The following is a 12,243-nucleotide window of genomic DNA, read 5'->3' as shown; positions in this document are numbered from 1 at the left end:
TACTGATTGATATTTGTTTCTTATGGAAGTGGTATCTAAAAAAAAGACCTCAAGTCAGTAAACTGTTTGCTTCTGTGAAGTAGGTTCTTGAGTCCTGTCACATTAAAATCAGGAGGGCTGTTAAACTTCACACCTGCTGTATCTGCAGAAAGACCCCCATGCTTTCTGTGTGTCCTCATCTCATTCACACAAACACTACGTAACAGAAACATGCTCAGGCCTGCAACGTGGATGTGTTGCTCTCTGACATTAAGCAGATATTATTTGTGCTCTTCTCTCTTCTTGGGTCTGTTTCTGGTGGTGAACTCTGGATCCTGTAACTTTCCCATAGAATGGAGGTAAGAATGTAATTTACATCCTATTAAGTGGTACTTTAACATGCAGTATGACCTTGTGGCCGTATTTTCTCTATAGGGTTTTACATGGGTAAATCTCACAAAATCTGTTAAGAACTTTGGCATTATTAAGGCATTATTTGCATGATTGTTAAACACATTTAATAAAAAGAAAAAAAGAAAAAGAAAAAAAAACAGATAGAAAATGCATTATTTACACAGATGCATTATTTAAAATAAATAGAGTAGAGGGTATGTGTAATTGTCTTAAAAAAAAAAACGTTTTAGGGTGTGATTTTTTTGTTTTTAATTGTCAGTGTTAGTGATTATTTTATTTTATTTTATTTTGAAAGAAATTGATGCATTACAATGATCAAAAATGAAATATATATAATATTACTGTTTTTACTGTACTTTTGATCAAACAAACGCAGTCTTGGTGAGCAGAAGAGACTTCAGAAACTAAAAACCTATGAATGGTACATACATATTAAATATTGGGTCGGGGTGTGTTGAATGGTCTTATAATGTAAATAATGTGTAAAACATTTTTTACATGGAAAATATTATTTATAATTAATTAATTAATTAATATATAATTAATTAATTTATATTGTAATGAAATGTTTTTTTGTGAGATTCACCACACTATGATTCAGTGTTGATAGTCATTCATGTTACTAGGTCTCGTCACTTAATATTCACATAGTCTTTAGACTGAGAGCTATGAAAATATAATTGATAAGAAACCTGCATAATATATATATATATATATATATATATATATATATATATATATATATATATATCAAGAAAGGTATCTAATTGCATTGCATGACTCAAGCTGACTGCTCATGAAGTCAGTCCAGTCAGTTTTTTCAAGAGCGTGCATTTCATGGAGCTGTTTCACTGGAAAGAGCTGCTCAAATTGAGTCAGTGTGTCTCTGTTGATTGAAATGATAAATGCAAACATACACATGTGCTGGATAACACAGTACACTCCCGCCATCAAACCAGACGTGCCATATGGTCTACGTTACACATGAACTTAAATAAACCAAGCTATTATCCGACAGTTCAGATTCAGCATCTGGATGCAATTAGAGCAAAGTTACACAGAATGAAGTAATTGTGAGAACTGCACTTTATTCCTGTCAGTTGTGCAGTGTGTACATGAGTCAGCACGCAGTCATGAGACAGTCATGTACAAAAGCCTTGAAGGGACATCTTTATATAACTGAACCATTCTTTTTAGTAGAAGTCAATGATGGAGGGCAAAGTTACTCTTTGACAACTTACAAACTCATAAACACAAAATCTCATAAACACAGTTTGTCATTATTTCTTAATGAAAGCTGTTATGTTTCAAAACCATCAGACTTAAGAGTTTTATCTGGCATACAATTAAATGAGTAAAAAATGTAAATTGAAGGAGGGAGCCAAGACATATATTGGAGCCAAAATATTTAAATGTGCTCTTTTCACTTAAGCAAGCTTTAAGATGGTAATAATATACTTCAAAATAATATTCTTAAGTGTGAACTAAATGTAAAGTTTTCGGACAGCTAATTACATGTTTTTTGCAATTAAATTAAAATGTATAATAGTTTACATTTATATTAAATGCAATTAGCTGATTTAGAAAGGCTTTTTATCCACTTAAACACATTTATGTGTAATTTCAAAATAAAATATGTTTTAATGCGATTTCTATTGAAACTTAGTATCTAAATATATTTGGAAATACACATTTGTAATGATTAAGTTGCAATTAAATACATTTAAATTATATTAACTTTAAATATAATATTATAATTATAATTATAATATAAGCACTTTACATGTGATTTACTTTCAAAATTCAAAATAAGTAAAAATAAGTGTATTTCTTTAAAGCATGACAAAAGATTATTAAAACACACACACACACTCACACACACACACACACACACGCACACACACACACACACACACACACATATGTATATGCTAGTATATACATGATACTAAAATAACACTGAATTACAGTACAAGTACACATTCACTACAATCAAGTGCACTTATTTTTAAAAGAGTTGACTTGTACCATTTAACGGCACCCAGAACATACATAAAAAAACAGCCTATAGCAGCCACCCAGAACGCCTATGCAACCACATAACATGTGTTGAGTTTAATGGTGCATTGTGATGTTTTATCTGATTTAGACTGTACAAAGGCAGCGCTGGCTATTGCAGCACATACAGAGGTGACGTGTGTTGGAACGAGCTCCGTCGGGATGCGCTGGTGTTTTTCAACTACTCTCTTCCGAACCCGGAGGATGCACAGGAGTACCTGGCCCAGAGCGCATGGGGGGAACTGGACGGGGTGAGCTCATTCTGCAGGCCCGCCGCCAGGTCACTGCTCTGTCACGCCACCTTTCAGGACTGCAACCCATCTGGACTCGGACCAGCACCCAAACCCGTCTGCAGGTAATGCAAATGAGCTGATACCATGCAGAGTATAACCAGAAAATATACAGTAAACCAGAAGAAGCCAAAGAAACATATAGGCTATGAGTCATTATTTGTTGCCTGGATCAGATTTCCTAACATTGCATCAGTAAAAAGCATATCTTTACCGTAAAGGAAAAAGCACTGGTGAGCTGTGAAACATGAACCTGTTCACATAATGGCAACTAGATAAATTAGTAATAGATTCTGTGTTTTGATAAATGGCTGACCTTTAGCTTTTATTCTGTATGTCACCCATAATAACATTTGGAATGTAACTGATTTTTAATTAAAAACTAAAACGAAAAAAAAAAAAAAAAGAAAAAAAGAAATTTCAGCTTTGCCACCAGTGGTTATCTAGCAGTTTCTGCAAAAAAAAAAAAATAAAAAAATAAAAATAAAAATGCATAGGACATTTATATACTTTTAAAATATTTTTTAAATTCATTCAATTAAGTCACATTTTAAGTCACAACACAAACAAATTAGCACAAAACAACAAAAACAAGTCACAACACAACAAAATTAGCACAACACAACGGAAACAAGCCGCAACACAACGGAATTAGCATAACACAACAGAAACAAGTCGCAACACAACAAAATTAGCATAACACAAAATTAGCATAACACAACAGAAACAAGCCGCAACACAACAAAATTAGCATAACACAACAGAAACAACTCGCAACACAACAAAATTAGCATAACACAACAGAAACAAGTCGCAACACAACAAAATTAGCAAAACACAACAGAAACAAGTCAACACAACAAAATTAGCACAACACAATGAAATTAGAACAATACAACGGAAACAAGCCGCAACACAACAAAATTAGCACAACACAATGTAAACGAGCCACAACACAACAAAATTAGCACAACACAATGAAATTAGAACAATACAACGGAAACAAGATTAGCACAAAAACGGAAAAAAGCCGCAACACAACAAAATTAACACAACACAGTGAAATTAAAACTACACAACAGAAACAAGCCGCAACACAACAAACACACACCAGAAACAAACCGCAACACAACAAAATTAGCACAACACAGCGGAAACAAGTCGCAACACAACAAAATTAGCACAACACAACAGAAACAAGTCGCAACACAACAAAATTAGCATAACACAAAATTAGCATAACACAACAGAAACAAGCGCAACACAACAAAATTAGCATAACACAAAATTAGCATAACACAAAATTAGCATAACACAACAGAAACAACTCGCAACACAACAAAATTAGCATAACACAACAGAAACAAGTCGCAACACAACAAAATTAGCAAAACACAACAGAAACAAGTCGCAACACAACAAAATTAGCACAACACAACAGAAACAAGTCGCAACACAACAAAATTAGCACAACACAATGTAAACGAGCCACAACACAACAAAATTAGCACAACACAATGAAATTAGAACAATACAACGGAAACAAGATTAGCACAAAAAAACGGAAAAAAGCCGCAACACAACAAAATTAACACAACACAGTGAAATTAAAACTACACAACAGAAACAAGCCGCAACACAACAAACACACACCAGAAACAAACCGCAACACAACAAAATTAGCACAACACAGCGGAAACAAGTCGCAATACAAAAAAATTGCACAACGCAATGTAAACAAGCCACAACACAGCAAAATTAGCACAACACAATGAAATTAGCACAACACAACGGAAACAAGCTGCAACACAACAGAAACAAACCGCAACACAACAAAATTAGCACAACACAAAGGAAACAATTCGCAACACAATGAAATTAGCATAACACAATGGAAACATGTTGCGATTTCGTTGTGTTATGCACTACTGGGCCCCAAAAGAAACAGGTGTATTTATATTATATTGTGCATATACATATTTGTATTATATTTAATTTAATTATTATATTTTCAATAATTAAATCATTTAAAAATAATCATTTTAATTTGAAAATAAAATAAAATTAATCAAATGTAGTCTACTTTATGACATGATTTTCCTCAAGCACAGAAACGGCACCACATACAAAAAAAGACCCATAGTGCTATTTAGTAAGTAGTCATTTAGTAGATGCTTTTATCCAAAGCAAGTCACAGTAGTGGAGCAACTTGAGGTTTGCTTATCAAGCTTGAGAAAACAATGGTGGTCGGCCCAGAAAGCGGCAAGTTTTCAAATGCCAGCCTTAAGCTTTAACCACTAAACCACCCATGCTATATATATATATATATGTATATATATTTCTACATACACTGTGCTGTTGTGTCACAGGGAGCACTGTCTGGCAGTGAAAGAGCTGTACTGTTATAAGGAGTGGCGCTCTGCTGAGGAAAGATCTCATCGAGGGTTCCCACATAGCATCACTCTCCCAGAATGCACCTCTCTACCCAGTCAACAAGCAGACCCATCCTCATGCACAGCAGTTCCTTACGTCGGTAAGTGTGACACACTATTATATAAATGCACATTTTTAGTTCTGAAAATCCTGTGATATTTTGGGGCTGATTGTCAGTGATGTTCATAAAGCATCCGTCCCATGAAAACAATGGGTGTTAGTGGTAAAAACGCCACGTATGATTCTTGGCAGAACAATGCTCTACATTTTATTTGTTTATGTGAAATGCCTTGTGAGGAATGTGAGGACAGCAGACCTGTAGACGGACAAGATTAGCGTGGTTTATAGCCAAAGCATGCAAGGAAATTGGGGAGGTTGGACAGCTGAGTAAATCTTCCCATCTAAATTTTTCCATGCCATGTTTGCAAGCTGTTCATGGATTGGCAAAATTTAGTGAGAAACAGCAAAGAAATAGTAATTATAGACTGCAGGAGAGTGACAATTATGTTGTGTGTATATTCTAGAAACCTGCATGACACAAAAATAACTAAACATAATGAGTAAAATGAATATTTCAATTAAAAACACACTTTTTTTGTGTGTGTTATACAGATCTCAATAAAGGCCAAGTTACAAGTAAGTGAGAATTTGAATTTTTTTTTTCACATGTGGTGGGGTGTAAAAGCTGGAGAGATATAGAGATTTATTTTTATTTACACTTGCATGTAAACTGCTTTTTAATAACAATACTACTACTACTACTACTACTAATAATAATAATAAATCATGTAATAATTGCTAATTTGATTTGTTTAATAAAAATAATAATTATCATTAATTATTACATTATTTTAAATAAAAAACTGATGCATGTTTACTAACAGATCTTTGGACTCCAGCATTAAACTGCAATAATTATTTATAAAAGCACAAATGTCTGTATATTTGACCATTTACAGTTTATATATTCTTTAGCAACATGTTACAATGACAAAGGAAGATTTTACCAAGGAACTCACAACATGACAGCATCTTCCATTCCCTGTCAGCGATGGAACCAGCAGGTAAATGTTTGTTTTAAAGTTAGCATAACAAAATTGACAAATACATTTTCCTATACTCTTATTTTGTGCAATTATTTAATTCATTTTTTTTTTTTTTTTGAAGAAGAAGAAAGTTTAATCTTCACAATCTTGAAATAACTAGTTCTATCTCCTATTCACCAATGATGATGTCATCTAGGCCGCATGGGCAGGGAAAATAATGTTAGCTAGTAGATAGACAAGTAGCTATTTTTTTAGCTTCAGATTATTGTTACAGGTAATGCAGCCTGTCTAGTCTTCGACAATGGTTAATGCAGTCATGTACGACAATAATAGCTAATAAACAATAGATTTGACAAAAATATGCTTTTGGCATATGCCAAGATGCTCTGGAGGAGGATTTGACCAACATTGCTAAGTATTGGGAAAAGGGTTAGAATTGCACATAATAGTAATAAATATTAATTTTAACATGCTATAATTTCCCCCTGTGGCTATAATCAAATGCACTTTTTTTCATGTCACTATCCTCAAACTATAACCTACCCTTAAACAAACGGAATGCTGCACGTTGGCATACGCTCAGTGACCTTCAGAAGATATGTACACAGGAAACAAATGTTTTTTTACAGCAAAAACAATGGAGGGTCAAAATACATAATTCCAGGGGTTTCCTTTGAAATGAAGTTTTGAATGGAGAAGATTTTGTCTCTTTTCAAAACAGTGTGGAAAGGTTTAATGCATGCGGTGAGTTTCAACCTGGCAGTGCTGGAAATATTAGGGATAATGGGACTATTGAATTTAGCCACAGAGGTTTGAGTTTCTTGGTTGACCGCTCTGTTTTTATCCCACTCAGGATCCCCATCAGCACAGACTCTCTGTAGATGTGATTCCTGAGTTGCGAAATGCAGAAAACTACTGTCGTAACCCAGGCGGAGAGAGTGACAGGCCATGGTGCTACACCACAAACCCTAACGTGCGCTGGGAGTACTGTCTGGTGCCCAAATGTGGAGAAGGTATATAAATATATATCTCACCAATAAATAAGATAAACTACAACAACGCTGAGAAAATTCAAAAATATTTTTGACTAGGGTAGCTAATGGTAGATTGTCAGCTAACTCTGAAATATAAAACAAATTCTGGTCCAGGCTTAAATTTATTTTTCTTTTCTTCAGTTATGAGTGTGAAGACTGCACCCTCCATTACAAAACCGGTCCAGATTTACCCACCTCCTCCTGTGTCTACAGCCTACTCAATGAGCGTTATCATCTTCATCATTTCTGGCTTCGCTGGGGCAGCCTTTTTTACCATACTCATCCTCATGTGCCACAGGCGAAAGAAAATGTGGCAAAAGAGGAAAAGGTGAATAATGGACTGAAAAGTCTCATTTATAGTCATTTAGACTCATATAGTCTCTCAATACAATTACCTGTACTGGGAAAAGTTGATGGCTCAAATCTGTAGAATAGGTTTCCTCAGATCCAGTCCTGGAGGGCCGATGCCCTGCAGAGTTTAGCTCAAACCCTGATCAAGCTTACCTACCTGTGATTTCCTAGTGATCCTGAAGACCTTGGTTAGCTTGCTCAGTTGTGTTTAATCAGGGTTGGAGCTAAACTCTGCAGGGCATTGGCACTCCAGGACTGGATTTGAGGAACCCTGCTTTAGGAAGTGTGGTCCATGAGGACTGATGTAGGACAGGGGTGCCTGTAGAGTACATTTCCAACCCTGCACCAAAACAACTATCTGTACTTGTGAAGTGCTCCTGACGATCTTAATTAGCTGGTATAGCTTTGCTTGATCAGGGTTGCAGTTGAATAGCAGAAAGTAAAGACTTCAGGAACAGGATTGGGCATATTTGATGTAACAAAATGTACCAAGTAGGGAGGGCATTGGTATCAACATCTGTTGTTGGTCCTGAAACAACATTCCTATTAAACAATAGTCCAAATCTTAAATCTATCCCTAGCAGGACACACAATTGAAATTACTCTAGAGCAGGGATAGCCAACCCTGCTCCTGGTGGGATACCATCCTGCACAGTTTAGCTCCAACCCTAAGCAAACACACCTGAAATCAAGGTGTTCAGGATTATTTGAAAACAAAGATTTATTGGAGCAAGACTGGAATTGAAATCTGCAGGAATGTAGCCCTTTAGGAGCAGGGTTGGATATCCCATATCCCATCAATGCTGCTCCAACATACTTGTCTGTAATGTCCAAGTAATCCTGGACATCTTGGTTAGCGAAACTCTGCAGGAAGGTGGGTCTCCTGGAGAATTGAATGCCCTTGCTCTTGAGAAACCTCACTAAATATGTACTTGAAGTTGCTTTGAAGGTTGCCTTATTTAAATTATTAGCTAAATGCATCTAAACAACAATGTTGTGCTTCTATATTCAGTAGGGTGCTGGAGACGCCTACGCTGACCACCCTCCCCTCAGAGCTCCTGCTGGACAGACTTCATCCCAACCCCATGTACCAACGACTGCCTCTCCTTCTCAACTCTAAGCTCCTCAGTCTCGAATATCCACGCAACAACATTGAATATGTCCGTGATATTGGAGAGGGGGCCTTCGGTAGGGTGTTTCAGGCAAGGTGAGAGCTACCAAATGTTACAAGCAAATGTAACACCATTGGTGCTAATGTCTGTCCTTGTTTGCCACTGTCAGTGTTTATACGGACAGTCCATCACATGATTTATTTTGTAGGGTTTTGTCAGAGTGAACTTTCATAGTATGTGAACGAGTAAGTGAACCCAGTTTTAAGGACAGTGACTGAACTCTCAGAAACTCACTACTGACTCACCAGTTAGATCTGAGACAACATAAACCATGAATCAGCATGCAAAGGTTTGACGTGTACAGACCAAATAGTCCTGATATCAGACATATAGAGACCCCTGGGAAGTACAGCAGTGGGTAAAATGTATACACCATATGGCTGTCTCCTGAAATAGGATCTTGGATAGGTCTAGTAAACATGTGATGTGTTTCAATATGAAACTTCCCTGTAGACACTATCGTGCGAGCGAGCCCTGCTGAGGTGGTTATTTATAGACACCCATTAGAAAAGTGTTTACTTCTCCAGGAACACACAGGAGCCTTCAGCACAGGAAGTGCAATCTTAATGGTATTCGAAGCTGGTTCTTGAGTTAGTGCCATTGTGGTTCTGTTTCCAAAGTTTGGCATCACCATTTAAACTATTTTGAAAGGCTTTATGTCCTGTTTGTCAATTTGTGACAGAGAAAGCTGGTTTGAGATCAGTGAAGATGGCCTATTACTCCAGGCCAAGAAAGTAATTTCTCAGTTAAGAAAGTTAGACTACTATGCCTACTACATTACTTCGAACGCAGGATAGAAACTCATAAAATGATTGATGTTCCAGGTTTGTATTTCTACAAATCCCTCAGCAGGATCAGCAAATTACTGCAATGTGATTCTCAATGTGCCTGCTGTTCTTTAGAGCCCCTGGTCTTTTGCCGATGGAGCCGTTCACCATGGTGGCAGTGAAGATGTTGAAGGAGGAAGCTTCAGCTGATATGCAGAACGACTTTCAAAGAGAAGCTGCACTCATGGCTGAGTTTGATCACCCCAACATTGTCCGTCTCCTGGGTAATGTATATCAACTGTACGCCTTCAAAGGCTTGCACCATACATCTGCTTGAGGACTTTCCTAAAATGAACCACATCTGCTTCCTATTACACTTATGTCCTATCCTCAAGGGTACCACACAACTGAAAAAGCCTTAAAATAGCTTGACTTATCCATTTCAGAGTTGACCCAGTGTGTAACCCGGATCAGTCCCCTCTGTGGCATTCCGGAACCAGATTCAATGCCTCGACCCAGTGTTAGAATAACAGAAGGATATTTTTGGTTAGGTATCAACTGTTGGAAGTGTAACTAAGCCTGTCGTTTGTGTATCTGTCATGCAGGAGTCTGTGCGGTGGGGAAGCCCATGTGTCTCATGTTTGAATACATGGCCTATGGGGACTTGAATGAATTCCTGCGACGGCGCTCTCCAACCCAGCAGCCCAGTCTAAGTCGGGATACCTTGACATGCAGCAGTCTCGTGTCAGAACCTGAACGTTACCCACCCCTCAGCTGCCTGGAGCAGCTCTCCATTTCCAAGCAGGTGGCGGCAGGAATGGCGTACTTGTCGGAACGCAAGTTTGTGCACCGTGACCTAGCTACCCGCAACTGTTTGGTTGCCGAAAACCTGGTTGTGAAAATTGCGGATTTTGGTCTCTCACGCAATATCTATGCAGCAGATTATTACAAAGCCGGTGAAAATGATGCCATCCCGATTCGCTGGATGCCACCCGAATCTATCTTCTACAACCGCTACACCAGCGAGTCAGATGTGTGGGCTTATGGTGTGGTATTATGGGAAATCTTCTCATATGGCATGCAGCCATACTACGGCATGGCCCACGAGGAGGTCATCTACTATGTAAGGGATGGAAATGTGCTCGCCTGTCCAGAAAACTGCCCACAGGAGCTGTATAACCTCATGCGTTTGTGTTGGAGCACTCATCCCACTGACCGGCCTAGTTTCGCCAGCATTCACCGCATCCTGGAAAGAATGCATGACCAGATGCTCCAACCTGGCCTTTCTTGAGGATCTCTAAAGATGCAATTCAAAGAACCGAAAAGCTCCAATCTTTAAGGAACTCATTAGTATCCCAAAGAGCCCTGAGGGATCTTGATGAAGGATAAAACATTTTAAGGTATCCACAAGAACTGCAGACAACCCAGAGGAGACATGACAGAGTCCTGACAAACCTTTAAGTGCCCACAAATACTCAAGAACCCAGAGGAACATTGAGGAATGTGTAAGAAGCCTGAAATGATTGAAAAGGCTCTCACACCTTAAGGAATACTGATCCCTCAAACTCTTTGAAGATGAGTTTGCTTGCATCTGTCCAAAGGATCCCAATTGTTTTCTTTCAGTGATGTGTGGCAGACATCAGATGAGTGCTAGTCAAGGTTTGAGGTGATTCATATTAACAGGATCACCAATAATGAAGGTTAACATCTAGTAATAAGGTGGATGGAGTGCAGTCACTGCAATAATCTAGACTGAAATCTCTGCAAGCAGAGACATACAGTATATATGCCTGATATTTGTACTTTTCATCTCTTTTGGATCTATTTTGAGTAAAAATCTGAGAGTACTATGCATCTGTTATTAACATTCTTTGAAAAAGTTCATTCAAGAACATGCTATAGTGCTTCAAGCTGAAAAACATTGTCATTGTTTAATTTAAATTGAAAACATTTAAATAGATTAGCTTATTCCAAAGTGGCACATCATCACTTTATTTTATGTTGTAACTAAATAGTTTTGTTCATTTCTCATTCATTGATATTCCAAGATACTATTTTTCTTTGTGTGTTCTCAGTTATACTTGTGAGTGAAACAATGTATCAGAAAATTTCGTAGAGAAGTGTATGTAAAATATTTTTGAACAATTTCTTAAGATCATGTCTCATAATTCATTAAAAATGAACTTGTATGAATTATATGCATTTTATCATAAACTGAGACAAAGACATCTGCTTAAAATCAACTTTTAATAATTTATCTGTTTGATGGTCCCATATACACAAGACAACAAACAATAAAACCTATGAAAATGAAGTAGTCACCCCTTTACACTGAAATCTCTATACATCATTGTGCATTCTGGGATACTTTATAAACAGCACTATAGGAGTGTCCATGTGTACTTAACACTTCACTTCATCTGGTACATCTCACCCATTTCATTTTCAGTTCAATTCAGTTCAGCATGTCCGAACTTCTGATAGGTATTTAGCTAAAATCTCAAAAAAAAAAAAAAAAAAAAATGCTTTGGGAATTTGTTATTATACACACATAGCATGACCTTTTTTAGTGTTATTATTATGTTATTATTGTATTATTAGACAATTTTACACCCACTATGTTAATATATTGGTTCCATTAGCTATATGAATCGATGTTGTATATGACTTGCTTGAAATAAAACTATTTATTACATTTC

At 37.0% G+C, this 12,243-nt stretch overlaps 1 protein-coding gene across 1 annotated transcript; it reads left to right on the top strand.

The window, feature by feature from the left end:
* The first annotated feature begins 103 nt into the window (after positions 1 to 103).
* Positions 104 to 12,243, top strand: LOC131547792 (muscle, skeletal receptor tyrosine protein kinase-like). The gene is made up of 10 exons (XM_058788465.1): positions 104 to 338; positions 2,543 to 2,806; positions 5,111 to 5,274; positions 5,787 to 5,810; positions 6,150 to 6,238; positions 7,074 to 7,233; positions 7,396 to 7,582; positions 8,618 to 8,812; positions 9,680 to 9,828; positions 10,150 to 12,243. The coding sequence occupies exons 1-10, from the start codon at positions 211 to 213 to the stop codon at positions 10,833 to 10,835; spliced, it is 2,046 nt and encodes a 681-aa protein (XP_058644448.1). The 5' UTR covers positions 104 to 210; the 3' UTR covers positions 10,836 to 12,243.

The sequence above is a fragment of the Onychostoma macrolepis genome, chromosome 10 (genome assembly GCF_012432095.1).
Source record: "Onychostoma macrolepis isolate SWU-2019 chromosome 10, ASM1243209v1, whole genome shotgun sequence".
NCBI classification, from domain to species: domain Eukaryota; kingdom Metazoa; phylum Chordata; class Actinopteri; order Cypriniformes; family Cyprinidae; genus Onychostoma; species Onychostoma macrolepis.
This window is presented reverse-complemented; position numbering and strand designations above follow the sequence as displayed.